Source organism: Miniopterus schreibersii (assembly GCF_964146895.1).
Source record: "Miniopterus schreibersii genome assembly, chromosome: 18".
In the NCBI taxonomy this organism is placed as follows: domain Eukaryota; kingdom Metazoa; phylum Chordata; class Mammalia; order Chiroptera; family Miniopteridae; genus Miniopterus; species Miniopterus schreibersii.
The window spans coordinates 419,699-438,009 of record NC_138121.1 but is presented as its reverse complement, the minus strand read 5'-3'; the positions used below and the strand labels follow the sequence as shown (position 1 = coordinate 438,009).

Genomic DNA, 18,311 nt, shown 5'->3' with positions numbered 1-18,311 from the left:
CACTCTCAGGAGCATCATCACAATCCTTTGAGAGTGTCTTCCTGACATATGTGGACAGTCTGGCTCAAAGTCACAAAAATTCTTCAGATAATGTAGGCCAGCCAAAGCTGGACATATTCTTACTGCTCTTCAAATGTGTAGCCTGAGTTGTATACCCCTGTTTTGCTTTAATAGAATTGGACAAGAACAATCGAAATAACTCCATACACAGTCATGGCTGTCAAGAAAGCAGAGGGATAGTCTGAGTTACGCAAATAAGCAGCAATTTGTGCATGGAAATGGGGGTTCTATGGAAAGCAACCTCCCAGGGTGATTTGGTCATTAACTGGGCACAGCTGGAGAGTACTGAGCCCAAAGCCTAAACCTTCCCATTCTTCTTTATTTTTTTCTTTCTTCCTTTCTCTCTTTTTCTCTCTTTTCTTTCCTTTCTTTTTCACTTTCATGCAAGAGGGGGACTTACTCTTGTGTATAAGACAAACTTGGCTGCACAGCAAGGGAGCAGAGATGCTGAGGGGCTGCTGTCTGAGGGTGCGGCTGACCAGGAGAGGTCTAAACCTTTTCAGTGAAACGTTTTAAGGCAGCCCTGTTCATTGTTCTTGGGTATCTAGAACATCTTTGAAATACCCTAATAGCCCTCTAAAGAAGGATTAACCCTCAAGAGATCATTCACACAATTTTGTTAACTATCCTGTAATCCGATCCCCACTTTGCTTTCCCCAAACCCCATGTGGATTCCTTTCATTCCTTCCTTAATTTCAGCTGCTTAAAAGAAACTGCAAAACTGTTGTTCTTGAGAGCATGTGCGATCCTGCTCCCAGGTGTATGTCGTTAATTTTGGCTCAAACAAACTCATAAAAATTCTCTACAGCTTTGGACGTTTCTAATATTGACAAGTTCTAACTCTAGTTTCCACAGAAACCTTTCTCATGCCTGTAGAGTCAATGATTGTGCCCTAACCACTGACGAACACTTTAATTCAAATATTTCTTAGTCCATAACTAAGATATACAGTTGTCCCTCAGTGTCCACGAGAAGTTGGTTCCAGGTACCTGCAGATACCACTATGGATGCTCAAGTCTTTTATATAATATGGCATAGTATTTCCATATACCCTAGCCTATATACATCCTCATATACTTTATTTTTTAAAATAAAGTCCTTTTTTAAAAAATATTTCTTTATTGATTTCAGAGAGAGGAAAGGAGAGGGAGAGAGAGAGATAAAAACATCAATGATGAGAGAGTCATTGATCGGCTGCCTCCTGCACGCCCCCAACTGGGGATACAGCCCGCAACCTGGGCATGTGCCCTGACTGGGAATCGAACCACGATCGCCTGGTCAATGCTCAACCGCTGAGCCATGCCTGGCATCATGTATACTTTAAATGACCTCTAGTTTACATATAATATGTAATACAATAAAAATGATATGTAAAAAGTCTTCATATTGTATTTTTAGGGAATAAAGGCAAGAAAATAGTCTGTTCATGTTTGGTACATACACAACCATGCAACCATGGTAGGCCTAACTACATAGTACACGCCAGGAACATAACATTCATTTTAGAATATTTTCCATTCTGAGCTGAATACAAGAATGTAAAACCCACAGTACGATGCAGAGGATCGACCATACTTTTTTTTTTCTAATTCTCACTCGAGGAAATTTTTTCCATGGCTTTTCAGAGAGTGGGAGAGAGAAACATTGATGTGAGAGAGACACATTGATTGGTTGCCTACTGCAAGTGCCCCAACCTGGACGGGGGGTTGAGCCTGCAACCTAGGTACATGTCCTTGGCCAAAATCGAACCAGGGATCCTTCAGTCCTAGGGCAGAGGCTCTAACCACTAAGCAAATGGCTAGGGTTGTACTTTTTCCTTTTTATGAACAGAAATCTCAAATGTAGAGCATCTTAATAGTATTTTGGTACGGGTCAGTGGATGCAACTTTCAGTCACAGCACTTGTGCAAAGGGAGCACCTGAACACGGAGATAAAGGGGGCACCTTAAAGCTATGATCTCCTTTCTGGTAATTATCATTTTCCATTGATAGCAGATACAGTTCTTCGTGAGAAACAGGTTGTACGAAAAAAAGTTTTGAGATGCAAGTCTCTGAAACTTATTAACATATTTAGGTAATTATTCAAAGCAAGTGGCATAAATAGCTCTGGGTAAATATCAGAGGATGTTGAAGAAAGTTAACATCTCAGATAAGTTTTTTTAATTTATTTTTTAAATGTTTTTATTGATTTTTATACAGGGAGAGGGAGAGAGAAAAACACCCACAAGAGAAAAACATCCATGGGATGCCCATTGCACACCCCCACTAGGATCGAGCCTGAAACCTGTGCATGTGCCCTGACCTGGAATCAAACCCGCGTCTACTGGGTGCATAGATTGACGCTCAACCAACTGAGCCACACCAGACGGGGCTATTTTTTTTTCCCCCACAAAGAACTTTTATTAGGACTTATATTCTTGAAAACATTAAAGAATACCAGCATGGAGAAAGAGTTGAAGGGGATATTTATAGTAAATTAGTTAAAATATACAAGAACTTCTGGTGCTATGTTTACTCATGGTTCTGATAAATGTTCTCTGAGCAAGTGCTCAGCATCAGGCATTGCTGTAGGTGCATGAGAGACATGACAAAGACCCCATGCATGCTCATACAGCTTAAATTCTTCAATGCACACAGACAGGAAATATAAAAAAAAAGTGTGATTATACAATAAATTACAATGTGATATAAAGAAGCCCAAAGACTCATCTAAATATTATCTAAGTCAGATATGAGTGAGACTCAACATCCAATTCATCCTGAAATGAAATTCCTCTCCACCTATCAACCTGTGAAATTAAGTCATGTGCTTCCAAAAGACAGTGCTGGCACAGGCATGGATACACACGTGTCCATTCCAGAAGAATGAAATAGAAAGGGATGAGGTGCTGAAAGTAAGTTCAAAATTGAGCAAACTTCATGAGATGACACGGCTCATGAATAATCTTCTTTGGCTTGAAGCTCTGCCTTCCAGACCCACTGGGACAATGGTCCAGTCTCTGCAGCTGCAGTGGACAAGAGTTCTGACCCCGGGGATTGGCCTGTTGGGAACCACACACCCAGGGCTCAGTACAGATGCTCTAGTTGGTTCCATCCACGGGACATTGAGGTGAGTGTTGATGATCCTGTCCATCAGGACCACCTAGGGACTCATTAGAAACAATATTTCTCACTCTAACCAGTTTGGCTCAGTGGTTAGAGTGCCAGCCTATGGGCTAGAGTGTCCCTGGTTCAATTCCCATCAGGGGCACATACCCCTGTTGCTGGCTCCATATGGGTGCCTCTGGGAGGCAAGCAACCAATGCATCTCTCTTCCATTGATGTTTTTCTCTCCCTTCCACTCTCTGAAAGAGTAATGGAGGGCGATTATTAAAAAAAAGAAACGCTACTTCTCACCTGGCCAGAGTCACGGTTTGTAGAGCATCGTCCTATGCATCAAAGGACTGCTGGGCTGATTCCTGGTCAGGGCACATACCAAGGTTTTGGGCTTCATTGTCAGTTGGGGTGAGTATAGGAAGCAATTGATCATTGTTTCTCTCTCCTATCAATGTTTGTCTCTCTCCCTTCCTTTCTCTAAACATATGCTAGGTAAGGATTAAGAAAAAGAATGGCTCGCCCGTCGGGCCTGGCTCAGCGGTGGAACATCGACCTCGGATCCAGAAGACTGCAGTTCAATCCCCAGTCAGGGCACGTGCAGGGTTGGGGCTCGATCCCCAGTCCGGAACGTGCAGGAGGCAGCCGACCAGTGACTCTCTCATCATTGATGTTTCTCTCTCTCTCTTCCTCTCCCTTCCTCTCTCTGAAATCAATAAAAATATATTAAAAAAAAAAAAAAAAAAAGACTCAAGATTTTTAAAAAAAACCTTATGTTCTAATCTTTTTGGAAAATGGGTTTGGCCACCCTATATTCACTCCACCATCTCCCCCTCACGCTCTCTAGGGGTCAGTATTCCCTAAATAACACAAAATATGTTAAGTAATGAACCTTTCCATCTGAGGAAGCAGGAAGGAGGCCTGGCCCAACAGCCACATCCCGGGACTACAGGTCCCTTTTCCTTCTTTCCTGTTGTGCAGTACTGGCTTTGAGGCAGACATCACTGAGTGACTATAGGAATCCACAAAACTATTTAATCAATTTTATTTCTTCTGACAATGAGGTCAGCTACACAAGATAAACATGCCTGGGGGGTCCTGAGTTCTGTGTACACGGATCATGCAGTCACTGTTGCAGATGCACTACTGGACGCACATTTAGAAGAGGCATGTTCCATCTAGTTAGCTGCAGTCTCCTCCAATCCCTATTATGGCAGTGTTTCTGTACCAACTATGGTTTTCCCTGGAGCCAGACTTTCCATCACTGACCCTAGCCCAGTGAATGGTGGACATCAGGGAACATCAGCCTTTATAGACCTGAGAAAGATATCCCCTCAACAGTGCTGGTATAATCTGCAATATCTGCTTTGGGTGAAGGAAACATGCTACTTTTGTAAGTACCTGAGGATTTCATATCTGCCTTCTCCTCAGGGTCATCTCTAAGACGGCTCAAACACATAACATCCAAATGAGGACCAGAAAGCCCTTTAGTCCGAGGAGTCTGTGGACAGGCACTCAAATTTGGTCAAAAATGGCCCACTATTTCATGCCATCATACAGTCCCCTCCACAAGCAGAGAAAATTTGAGGCCATAAAAAGCCGTCAGTAGTATATCACCTCTTCATGCTTGCAGAGCCCAAGGCAGGTTACATACGACCCCATACATTTCAAAGAACAAGCAAGTGCCCAGCCAGCGTGGCTCAGTGGCTGAGCATTGACCTAGGATCCAGGAGATCTTGGTTCGATTCCTGGTCAGGGCACATGCCCAGGTTGTGGGTTCGATCCCCAGCGGGGCATGTGCAGGAGGAAGCTGATCGATGACTCTCATCATTGATGTTTCTATCTCTCTCTCCCCCCTCCCTTCCTCTCTCTGAAATCAATAAAGATATATTAAAAAAAAAAAAAAGATTAAAAAGAAAAGCCCTGACTGGCTGGTGTCTCAGTGGTTAGAGCATCAGCCCGCACACGTAAGGGTGGTGGTTTGAATTCCCAGTCAAGGGCATGCACCTGGGCTGCAGATTCCATCCCTGCACCGGCTGGGGAGTGTGCAGGAGGCAACCAATAGATGTGTCTCACATCAATGTTTCTTGTTTTTTTTTAATGTTTCTATTGATTTTAGAGAGAGAGGAAGGAAGGGGGAGAGACAGAAACATTAATGAGCATTGATCGGCTGCCTCCTGCACACCCCCCACTAGGTATCGAGCCCTTAACCCGAGTATGTGCCCTAATCAGGAATCAATCTGGTGACCTCTTGGTTCATGGGTCAATACTCAACCACTGAGCAACACCAGCGGAGCTCTCTCTCTCTCTCTCTAAAAATCAATATGAAAAGATATCCTTGGGTGAGGATTAACCCCCTGCCCCAAAAGAATTAAAAGAGTAAGGTCTCAATTACTGTAAAAGCCAAAGACATGAGCAGCAGGCAGTTCCCAAGTTCATGAACTGGAAGCTGGAATATCTCATCACAGGCATCACTTTAGATGAACATGTCCTTGGAACACATAGTCATTTCTCTGCAAGCTGCAATTCATATTGTCAGGGCCAACACATGGACCCAGGTCTATGTCCAAATTAGTCATAATAGAAAAGCTGACCCATTAAGGGTTCTATTCATTTCTATCTAGCTACAATATACGTTCGAACAAAGGTCAGCTTCCCAGAGCACATTAGGGTGTTGACACAAAGTCTGTGTACCTGCCAGGTGGTAAAGGTGAAAGGAATATAGCCTCAGAATCTAGCAGCACCATAACCTAGAAGGAGCCTTGGGTAAGTCAGAAGGTGCAACATACTTACACACGCGTCCTACATAAATAAAACTTACAGGGAATCTCCCCACTGTGCATATTTCGATGTAAGAATTTCAATTCAGACAAGGGGCTCCTCAACATGTTTCCTCAAATGTTGTTACACTGAACAGAAAATTGCTCATTCCCAGCACTTTGTCCAGTGTGAACTCGTTGATGATAACGAAGTTTGGAACTACTGATAAAAGATTTCCCACATTCACTGCACTTATAAGGCCTTTCGCCAGCATGAACTCTCTGATGGTAACGAAATATGGAGCTGTAGATAAAAGATTTCCCACATTCACTGCACTTATAAGGTTTTTCACCAGTGTGAACTCGCTGATGATAACGAAGTTTGGAACTATAGATAAAAGATTTCCCACACTCACTGCACTTATAAGGTTTTTCACCGGTGTGAACTCGCTGATGATAACGAAGTTTGGAACTATAGATAAAAGTTTTCCCACATTCATTGCACTCATAAGGCCTTTCGCCCGTGTGAATTCTTTGATGATAACGGAGGGAGGAACCAGAGGCAAAAGCCTTTCCACACTGGTTGCACTTGAAAGGCTTTTCTACTGTGTGAACTCCCTGGTGATAACAGAAAATATCACTACTGGCAAATGATTTCCCGATTTCACTGCAGTCATAAGGACTTTCTCCAGGATGCACTCTTCGATGTTTTGCGAGGCTACTGCTTGTGGCAAAAGACTTTCCACATTCACTGCACTCATAAGGCCTTTCTCCAGTGTGAACTCTCTTATGACAATGAAGGGCGTAGATCCTGGTAAAAGATTTCCCACATTCACTGCATTCATAAGGTCTTTCTCCAGTGTGAAGTCTCTGATGATAAAGGAGGCTACTTCTACGGGTAAAAGATTTCCCACAGTCACTGCACTTATAAGGCTTTTCTCCTGAATGAGTTTTCTGATGAGAGTGGAAGGTAGATCGACAGATAAAAGATTTCCCACATTCACTGCATTTATAAGGTCTGGTTCCTGTGTGAATACTGAGATGATAACGAAGGCCAGAGCTAGTGGTAAAAGATTTCTGACATTCACTGCACTCATAAGGCCTTTTACCCAGGTGGCCTTGCTCATGATACCGAAGGGTGAAGCTATTGGTAAAAGACTTGCCACATGTACTGCACACAAAAGGCTTTTCTCCTGTGTGAATTCTCTGGTGTCGAACAAGTTTCCACTTATTGTTAAAGGATTTCCCACACTCATTGCAGTCATAAGACCTTTCTCCAGTGTGAACTCTAAGATGATAATGAAAGGCCCTACGAGTAATATAAGATTTCCCACATTCACTGCACACATAAGGCCCATCTCCTGTGTGAATTCTCTGGTGTCGAACAAGTTTCCACTTATTGTTAAAGGATTTCCCACACTCATTGCACTCATAAGACCTTTCTCCAGTGTGAATTCTATGATGATAACGAAGGGCTCTACGAGTGACATAAGATTTCCCACATTCACTGCACACATAAGGCCTATCTCCTCTGTGAGAGCTCTGATGATAAATGAGGCCAGCAACAGAGGTAAACGACTTGGCACAGTAATTACACTTATAAGGCTTTTCTCCAGCTTGAACTCTCTGATATCGAATGAACACTGAGCTATGACTAAAAGATTGTGTACATTCACTGCACATGTAACTGTTTTCTCCATTGTGCCGTTCCCGGGGATAGATAAAGGCATGTTTCTGGCTTAAGGATTTTCCACATCTGCTGCACTTGTACTGCTTTGCTCCTGTATTAATTTTTCTATGCTGACTGACAGTTGAGCTTCCACTAAAGAATTTTCCACTTTTGCCACACACATGAAAACTTTTTCCAGTGTGGACTGTGCAGTGCCTAACAAATGAGGATTTATACTTGAATGTCTTTTCACATTCACTGGACACAAAACACTGTCTCCCAATATGGACATCCTGGTCCTGAACAAGTATGTGTTGGGGGTTAAATGCTTTCTTGTATTCTCCTGAAGTGTAAAGACTTTTTCTGCTTTGTAAAGTTGCTTCCCATTGGGTGCCTTTGTTTGGCTCCTTCACTTTAGGAGTGTCCTGTTGCTGCTGATGTCCCAAGCTGGACAGGAAGTTCTTCTCACCCTGCTCACAGGTAAAGCTGTTCCCGGATATGTGGATGCTGGAGCTGCTCACAAATGAAGACCCATCCACACTACTTCTGAAGGGTTTCTCTCTCATGTGCTCCTCCTGGTGCTGGTGACAGTTCACACTGAAATAAAATCGTTTTGCACATGCCCCACACCTCAGCAGTTTCTGGCTATGTTGTGTTCCCCGCTGCTCAACCAAATGGAAAATGTCTCTTAAGACTGGGCCACAACTCTCACATGGGTGTCTCTTCCGTGAAGACAAAGCTGCCTTGGGATTCTTTGCCTCTGACACTCCAACAGAAACGCTCTGTTCAATGGTGTCTTCCACATTGTCTGCTCCACAGCAGCAACCTGAATGCAAAGAAACGCTGGTGAAGTCCATGTTGACTAAAGGGACGGAAGAAACACATCATATATATTCATGTGTCACATGGAGGCATGAATATGTGACATGCTTTTCAATACAAAAAAATTCAGTTGTAGGACGCCCTGACTGTTGTGTGTTACTAAGCTTCTAAGTTCACAAAATAATTCGAAACCACACCATGGGGAAGACACATGGACATGGGATGTAAACGAAGAGAGGCAGGGCATACAGTGTGTGTGTGACGGTAAAAGAGTAGTTTTTGTATGCAATTGAAGTTATCAGCTTAAAATAGAATGTTTTAACTATAAGAAGTTTTAAATAAGCCTCTAGTAACCACAGAGAAAAAACATAAAGTAGATACACAAAAGACAAAGCAATGGAAAACAAACCTCTAAACCATCAAATTACAAAGAAAAACCAAGAGAAGAAGAAATAAACTACAAAGCAGCCAGACATAGTAATAAACAAGATGGTAACAGTAGGACCTAATAAAATTCTCCAATCAAGAGACATTGGCTGAACAAAACAAAAAAACAAAACCCAATTTTATGCTGCCTTTCAGGGTAACTTAAGCTTTAAAGACACAAGCAAGCTAAAAGTGCAGGGATTGAAAGAGATATTCCACACAAATGGAAACCAAGAGAGCAGGGGGGGCCCAGGCCATGTGGCTCAATGGTTGAGCACCAACCCAGGAACCAAGAGGTCCCCGGTTAGATTCCCGGTCAGGGCACATGCCCGGGTTGCCAGCTCGATCCCCAGCCAGGGGCCTGCGGGAGGCGGCCAATCCATGACTCTCTCGTCAAGGATGTTTCTCTCACTCTCCCTCCCCCTTCCTCTCTCTGGGGGAGAAGACAAAAAAAAAGTTCCTGGTGAGAAGAGAGCCTTCAGCCCAGCCTTTGTCCTGAGGGCTTTTTATCCCCCCCCTCCCTGCGCGCGGGCGAGAATCTTACGGGTTTTGGCAGAATATTCGTCAGCTTTCCAGGTGTGGTTTTTGTTTGTTTTTTTAATATATCTTTATTGATTTCAGAGAGAGGAAAGGAGAGGGAGAGAGAGAGATAGAAACATCAATGATGACAGAGTCATTAATCGGCTGCAGCCCGCAACCCCGGCATGTGCCCTGACCGGGAATCAAAACCCGATCGCCTGGATCCTAGGTCGATGCTCAATCGCTGAGCTACGCCGGCTGGGCTCCAGGTGTGTTTTTAATATGCTGATGCGTCAAAATGAGCGTATGGGGAATTTTGCACTACTTTTTGATGTGCTTTACTGTTTTACTTTTATCTTGGGTCTGTCTGGCTTTAAAGAGGTTTTTGCTACTTGTTTCCCTGACTTTGTGTCCTTGGGTCTGGCTGGCACAAATGGCCTTAACTGGCCTTTGTTCTCTCCCCCTGACCACGGTGATTTAAGCTCCGTGTTCTCCGGTCAGGGAGGGGAGGTTTATACCGTCTGTTTTTAAGCATCTTTGGGTGGGGAAGATAAGGTCTCGCAATTCACAAGCTAGTTGTAATGGTTCGAATTGTTCGGCTTTAGCTTCCGGACTCCACTGGCCCAGGAACATTCCTAGCTCCTTAGCACCCCAACACATTTCCCCTTACAGACTTCCATCCCTGAAATCACTTAGGGGCTGATGAGGGAGTACAGCCTATTTTCAGGGACTGCTCCCGGCTGAACACAGCAGTAGACGCTGCCTGGGTGTGGAAGTGTGAGGGAATGGTACCTGAGACTGGGACAGAGAGGCCATTGGCTGATTCTCCTAAAGGAGGGATGGGCTGAAATCCCCAATCCTGCTGACAGGGAACTGGCTATATCCTAAAGGTGACTAATTTGACAAGCAGTGTTGTGGAGACTAACAGGGACAGAAAAACTCCTTTCCTGGGGGAGGAGGCTGAGCGTATCGATAGGCTGGTAGAAAGTGTCAGAAATATGAGAAAGACAATTATATTAAGGCCTAGTTATTACTTAGGTTACAGGTTTTTTATTTTCTGAAGAGAAACTTGAGGTCCTTGAGTGGTTCACAAAAGTAGGTCTCAGGGAGTGGTTTCAGTGGGAAGTCACCAAAAAACAGGTTTAATTCAAGATAAATGAATCTAACTGGCTGTTCCCGAGAGCACAGCAGTTGGGGTGCTTAGTAGGACCTGATGTAGGCCTTTCCGCCTGGGCTGTAGTTGGGACTCAGGACAGTTGTCCCCTGGTTTAACTTGTGTTGGGAGTCTTTACTGAGGGCATGTAAAATTGTTTCCATAGCCCCGTGGTGCCTTTTGTACCCACCTAGATTAAAAGTGTAAGGTAACAGCTGTTTTCCCAGGTCAGGTCTGAGAAAACACCTACCACAGCTGAGTTCAAAGGGGCTCATGTGTAACCTTTAGGTGTAGCTTTTATTCTCATGGGACCTACAGGTCCCAAAGACACTGGGACTCAGATTTTTGGCATAGTTTGTACAGAAACCACCCCTCTTATATGTTTATTATTAATTTCAGAGAGAAGGGAGAGGGAGAAATAGAAACACCCACTATAGTAAAGTCATTGACCGGCTGCCTCCTGCAGGCCCCACCACTGGGAATCGAGCCCGAAACCTGGGCATGTGCCCTGAACCAGAATCGGACCATGACCTCCTGGTTTATAGGTCGAAGCTCGACCACTGAGCAACGCCCGTGGGCCAGGATTCTTTTTAGGGCTTGATTAGCCATTTTCTATCTTATCAGAGACCTGAGTGTTCCATTCGTTTAAGTGATAGTTGATTTTCAAAGTTTGAGCCAGCTGTTGAGTAATTTTGATCTTTGGTTTTTTAAAAAATATTTTATTTCAGAGGAAGGGAGAGGGAGAGAGAAACATCAACGAGAGGCATTGATTGGCTGCCTCCTGCACACCCCCCGCTGGGGATCGAACCAATATCTCCTGGATCATAGGTTGATGTTCAACTGCTGAGCCACACCAGGCAAGTTGGGTAATTTTGGTTATAAAAGGCCTATTATCAACTCTGTAAGCTTCTTGGTAGTCCAAATCTAGGTAAAATTTCTTTTTTAATAAGTTCTTGGCTACCCTAGTAGCTTAACTTTTGGTAGGAAAGGCTGCCGTCTATCTAGTCAAAGTGTCTATAAATACGAGCTTTAGAAGGCATCTGAGTGAAATCAATTTGCCATTCCTTCCCAGGGTATGTGCCCTGGTGTTTCACTGGCATCGGGGGAGGGGGAGAGGTTATGGTAACTTTAGGGGTTATGGTAGTTCTTAGACAAGATGTCCCCTCCTAATAAGGGAAGGGGACACCCTGGAACTACAAGAAAGGCAGGACTAAAGGTGAGATTCCTGAAGCTATAGCTGAGGGTTAGAGTGAAATGGTAGCACTGAGGATGCCCATTCACCCCAGTGATCACACAGGCTTTGGAGGAGGCCCTGGGGAGGGAGTCAGCGCAGAGAGCAAGCAGCCCCCCGTCTAAAAGAAATGCAATGGGTTTACCTGCCACATCAAGGGTTAACTGAGGCTCCTCTGGTATAATGATTAGATGGTAGGTGGGGGTGGTAGGAGCCTCAGGGACGGACAATTCTTGGTTGCTTTGACCGCCACTGGTTTGAAGGCTCTAGGTTCCCTTCGGAGCGTAGGACACTCCTCCAATGGCCTTCCCTCTAGTGGAGGGGGCATGGTCCTGGAGGTAGTTGACCCCAAGTCTGTTGAGAGCGCTCCTTCATGTGCCCTTGTCCACCAGAATAGCACTGCCCCTTTGATGTCCCTTGTAGTTAGGGGCTGGGTGACCCTGCGGCGGCACGAGGCTTAAAGCCGAGGCTCACAGGTGAGCCTCTTGCTTCCATCGGTGGCTTTTTGCCCTTCCTCTGCTCAGCAGTTAACACTGAAAGTTCTTTCTACCACTTGCTCAGTCCGGATCTGGGGTCCCAGGGCAAGTTTTGTAACTTTCTGATGTCTGGCTGCCTGCTGGTTAAAATGTATCCCCAGAAGTGCTCTGCCTTCAGCTGACTTGGGGTCGATTTTCTTGTACTTTTAGAAAGCTTCTGCTAGTTGCCCTCCAAAAATGGTGGGGTTTTCAGTCTTTCTTTGAGTAACCTTTTTTAACTTATCATAATTAACAGGCATAATAGTATATTTTTTCATCCCATCTGAGACAACCATACGGTGCAGTGGTCCCTTCCCTCTTGGCCTTCACCTGTCTCAGTTTGATAGCCACCATTAGGGTCCCGATCTGGGACTGTGTCCACCCCTGGTCAGTATACCCAATGTTGAGCATGACGACCAGCTAATTCAGCAGCATAAGCTCTTGCAGCTCCAATTATGTGCTGCTTTTCATCTACAGCTCAGCAGCGAGAGGACCATCTGTAAATCACTTCAAGTTAAGTCATGAGTCAGTGTTAAGTGATTAAACTTCTCTGCAAGGTCTTTGGAAAACTGACTGAGTTTTTGTTTTCAAAGGACCAGACATAGAAAAGGGAACATGTACTTGAATAATTCCCTTAGCTGGCCTCCCTCAGAGGTAACATATTGGGGCTTGGGTGATGAGCTCCACTCCTGGCAATGGCAGAACCATGAGGAGGGGTGGGTGCCAGCAGTCCTGTACTGGAGGGAAAATTAAACACTGGCAGCTGCTCTTTGGAAGGTGGCAGGCAGTGAGCTGGGAAGCAGGCTGTTCCGCCCTCCAGGTGGGGTTTCATTCTCTAGACAGAGGCTGGAATCCTGCCAGGGCTGTGAAGGTGCCTTTTATTCACCTGACGTGGTGGCAACACACATTCTACAAGTTTTCCTTAAATCCCTATCTTGGTAAAGGGCCATAAACACCTGAACATAAGGTATTTCACTCTATTTGTCTTGAGTTTTGTAAAACAAGTCTAAATAGAGAAGCATTATAATTCAGAGATCTATTTACAGGTCAGACTTCCCTGTCCTTGAGTTTGTGTTGAGGCTAGGCAATATCGTAAAATAAAATGCCTTTTTAAAAAATTGCCCTTAAAGGTAAACCAATTGTTAAGAAGATACTCTACGAGGGGAATCTCAAGGAATGCTTTGGTGCCGCCCACTGTCTCTGTTTCACCTAGTTAGTACAGCAGATGGCCGATTATGAGGCCTTCAGTACCAGGATGTGGGACATGGGAAGGAGTGTTAATTTAGTTATAGTTATTGTTTTTAAAGCTCTATAAAGCTTTGCCTAGTTTAAAGGTATATCTGAAAACATTTAGAATAGGTCAGAGTTTATTCTATGGACTTTTAAGATGAAATGTATTTTATTTTAATTGACAAAAAACAACAACAAAATGACAGAGTCAGTTTTGATTATAATCCAGTTGATAGGAAATTCTGCCCTTTCTGCAAGATATAACATTCCAAAATAACAATCAGAATTATAAATGAAAGTATGTCAGAATTGTGTGGACTCTTGGAGATTATGTTATATAATCTCTGTAACATCTATTTTAACAATAAAAATATATGCATACAAATAAAAAACAGCTATCATTTTTTTATTTGACAAAGCTTTCTATATATATCCAAGCATATTAAATAAACCTGATTAGCCCAAAATTTCTCTTTTTTAAGAAGAAAGAATAAATCCTTGAGGTCCTCCAGAGGCCCTTTGGAGTAACTCAAAGCCACTTCTAGGTTAAGAAAAAGTCTTAAAATTTAAATCCTAAAAAGCCTGTCAAACATATTTGACCTAAAAATTATATATTGTTATGAAATAATATATCACTATTTACCTAAGGTGGAAATAAAAAGTATGGAACATTAACAGACTGGCATAACTTGTAATTCTTAAGATTGAAAGAGATGATGTTCTTGAAAGCTGACCAAGTACCTGAGTAACAATATGACAGGTAATTTTTTTAATCTTCACCTGAGAATACTGTTTCCATTTCTCTTTAGAGACGGGGGTGGGGGTGGGGGGCACGACATTGATGTGAAAGAGGCATGTTGACTGGCTGCCTCCTGCACGTGACCCCAGGGACAGGACCTGCGACCCAGGTTCGTGCCCTTGTCCAGAACTGAACAGGGGACCGTTAGCCCGCAGCCGATGTTCTGACCACTGAGAGAGCCGGCAAGGGCACCCACAACCACTTTAATAAAACACAGGAAAAACGACCCCCACCTTTAACAGACTGAAAAGAACTAAAGTAGTTCTGGATTAGTTTACTTTTGATACTTAGATTTATTTATCTACTTAAATGTACTATTTAGCTAAACCATATAATTTTCTATCAAGATTTTTCTTTATAAACTTTCTAAAACTTTTCTAGTCCCCTTTAGTTTGCCTTTTTAAAACGTATTTAGAAATAAACAACTTTAGAACAATCTACTTTTCCCTATTTTCTTAAAATGCATTTAATTTCTTATACTTTCTATGACCAAATCCATACAATTCCTTTTCAGCCTAATTAGAATTCTTAATTCCTAGAAACCTTAATTTTCAATGACAACAAAGTAAGCAATTAGCATTCCTTAGATTGACAAATACATTTCATAAATTCTAGAAACATAGGCTACTCCATTGGTAAACACACTCATACTTTCAAGAAACATACTTATGCCCTAGCCAATCTGGCTCAGTGGTATCAGCCTGCAGACGAAAGGGTCCCTGGGTTCGATTCCGGCCAAGGGCATGTACTTGGCTGCATGCTCGATCCCCAGCTGGGAGGCGTGTAGGAGGCAACCAATCTATGTGTCTCTCTCTCACATTGATGATTCTTTCCCTCCCTTTCTCTCTCCCCATTCCACTCTAAAAAGCAATGGAAAAAATATCCCTGGGTGGGAATTAAAAAAAAGAGAGACATACTTACAATAAAGAATAAGACATTTATAATTTTAAAAAAAGAATAAGATATTTATTAACAACTCTAAACTTATTTTCTAGCTTCTCTGTAATAAAAGTCAAAAGTAGGTAAATCAATTAATATTTTAGTACTGTTACTTTAAAATATCTAAATATTTAATAATTTTCATCATTTAACCCAGCAAAACTCCAAAGTTCCAAGTCACCAAAGACTTTGGAAAACTATGTTTAGGTATATATATATTTAATTACTAATGAAAAGCATTATCAAAAATCCTTCATTTTAGTTACATCTATTTATTATTTCTTAAAAACTCTTATGAGATTTTAAAATTACCGATGCCATTTTCTTGACAAATTCTGTAAGAGAAATAAAAACATGAACTTATTCCTGCAACCCAAGGCAAAATATATTATGTTAATAACTTTAAAAGACATTAACCAAACTAAGACTAGCTTTAATATCAAGTATTCTTCCAGAACATGACTCAGGAAAAAAATATTGGAGATAGTACTAATTTTTTACTATGCACACAAACGGTAGTATTAATAGTTGTAGAGAAAACAAGGTTTTTAAGTTTCTCCTTGACACCTTTTAAGAGGCTTGAGAAGAGCAGGAGAGATGCCTTTACAGGGTTTGGAGTGGCTACACCCCTAACGTTGCTAGGACCACAGTAGTTCCTAGGCCTCCAGGAGGACTTAGGGTGTTTAAACACTCACCACTTTTCCTTCACTTCTAATTACCCAGTAGGAAGACTTGTTGAGGCTCTTAATCAAAGTTGCAAAGGCCGAGACTGAGCTGTGGAAAAAAGTCTAGGCCTAATTTAAAGAATTAGATACATAATATCCCAAAGAGTATTCAAAGGGGTAAAAAAGAAACCCAGTGACAGAAGATGAGATGGGGCATGACAAGAATGAAGTTGTCAAAACTGGTGTATAAATGCCTTAGATACAGAATCTGGAATTATAGTATGCGTAGAGAAATGTGCTGTGAATGTATTTACCCTGTCCCCTGAAGGTGGACTTACCAATAACCAGGGTTAGATGCTCCAAGGATGGATTTATCCCAATCAGACAGGGGACTCAACTCCACAACGGCAGAAAAAGAAATACAAACAGAAATCACGGTCTGGGCGGCATGGCTCAGCGGTTGAGTGTCAACCCATGAACCAGGAGATCACTGTACCTTATCTCACAGGTGTCACTTAGGAACAGTCATGTGGGTGGGTGATGCTGTGTCTAGAGTGCAGATTTACCTTCAATCTCAGTGCTGAAGAGGCGCATTTTGATGAAGGACTTACTCCACAGTGACAGGTAGCATTTCCCGCAAATTGATGATAAGAAGTGACAGGAGGAGGAATTGGAGAGAGCAAAATAAAGAGAAAATAACCCCAGTGTCCCACATTGGGCACCGGAATGTTACCAGACAGGGGCTGGCCTGGAGTAGGTCTGCCACAGGCCAGTTGGTAGTATGTGGGATCTTGACTTCGTGTAGGAACGATTTCCCAATACGAGTCCAGGGGATTCTGACAGTACATTTATTAAAGCTGGGGGCAGTGAAACAAAGGAAGAACTTAAAGCAGAAAAAGCAACAGGAGAGACCTTAGGTGGTAATCTGCTTTGGCTCATTAGAAAAGGTATAGAAAATAAGTGAGCCAAGGCAGGGCTGTTTTTAGGTCACTGGGAAGTCAGAGAAAAAGGAGGGCTTGGAGACAGGATCAGGGGGTAAGCCTGAGTGGAGCTACCACGTTCCACTGCTCCCTGGTTACAAGTTTCATGGGGACACTTCGAGTTCAGGAAGAAAGCACACCCATACTAAGTCTTTGTCTTGAGGGAATTTTATTATTTCTTTTTCCTCCGAGCAAGAGTCTTAAGGAAGGGTTTCCGTATTCGTCAGCTTTCCAGGTGTGTTTCTAATATGCTGATGCATCAATATGAGCATATGGGGAGTTTTGCGCACTACCCTCTGGTCAGCTGTACTGTTATGCTTTTACATCAGGTCTGTCTGGCTTTAAAGGGGTTTTTATTATCTGTTTCCCTGACTTCATGGTCCTTGGATTTGGCTGGCACAAATGGCATTAATTGGGTCTTGGTGCTCTATTTCTCAGACCATGGTAATTTAAGCTATGTGTTCTCTGGTCAGGGAGGAGGGTATAAACCATTTGCTCTCAAGTGTCCTTTGCTGGGGAAGATAAGATCTTGCGATTCACAGGCTGACTGGAAGTAGTTCTAACTGCTCGGCAGTGTTTAATTTTCTTGTCTCAGTTTCCCTATTCCAGTTGCCCAGGAATTTTCCTAGCTTCTTAATATCCTGACACAAAAGACGACTGAGAAATTTTGGAAGACTGAAATCATACCAAGTGCCTCTTCCTAACAATGGATAAAACCAGTAATCAACACCAAGAAGAAAGCTGAAAAAAAAACCCCTAAAACTATGTGGACATTAAACAACACACTGCTGACCATTCAATCAAAGAAAAAATAAATCAAACGGAAAATTGAAAAATATGTAAGAAAAACGAAAATGGAAACAAGTCTGGCCATAGTGGCTCAGTTAGTTGAGTGTCATCCTGGGGACCGAAGAGTTGCTGGGGTGACTCTAGGCCAGAACACATGCCTGGGCTGTGGGCTGGCTCGCCAGCTGGGGCATGCACAGAAGGTAACCCGTCAATGTTTCTCTCAGTTTCTCCTCTCTCTCCCCCACGCCCCTCTCTCTAATCAGGTCCTCGAGTGAAAATTACAAAATAAGTAAATACATAAATAATGGTAACATAACATACAGAACATGGAAAAGTTCAGAGAAACGTTCAGAGCTATAACCACCAATATGAAGAAAGTAGAAAGATTCCAAACACTCTAACATTACACCTTGAGAAACTCGTACAAGAGTGAAGTTAGCAGCCCCAGCCAGGTGGCTCTGGTGGTTGGAGCATTGCCCCGGAAACCAAAAAGGCTGTGTGCTTGACATCTGGTTCCGGGTCAGGGAACATGCCTAGATTTCCGATTCGATCTCCAGTTGGGGAACGTATGCAACCAGTTGATGTTTCTCTTTCTCTTTCCCTTTGTCTCTCTCTAAATTCAATAAACATATCCTTGGGTGAGGATTGAAAAATAACAACAAT

General features: G+C 42.9%; 1 protein-coding gene across 3 annotated transcripts in view; it reads right to left on the bottom strand.

Annotated features, from left to right (window-relative positions):
* Window positions 1–2,507: 2,507 nt before the first annotated feature.
* LOC308548395 (uncharacterized protein) overlaps window positions 2,508–18,311 on the bottom strand; it is a 30,631-nt gene continuing 14,827 nt past the window's right edge. For all 3 annotated transcript variants that reach the window (XM_081119828.1, XM_081119829.1, XM_081119827.1), the window contains one exon: window positions 2,508–8,406. In XM_081119828.1, the coding sequence (XP_080975954.1) occupies window positions 6,047–8,406 (2,360 nt within the window). In that variant the 3' untranslated portion in view covers window positions 2,508–6,046. The remainder of the gene's footprint in view (window positions 8,407–18,311) is intronic.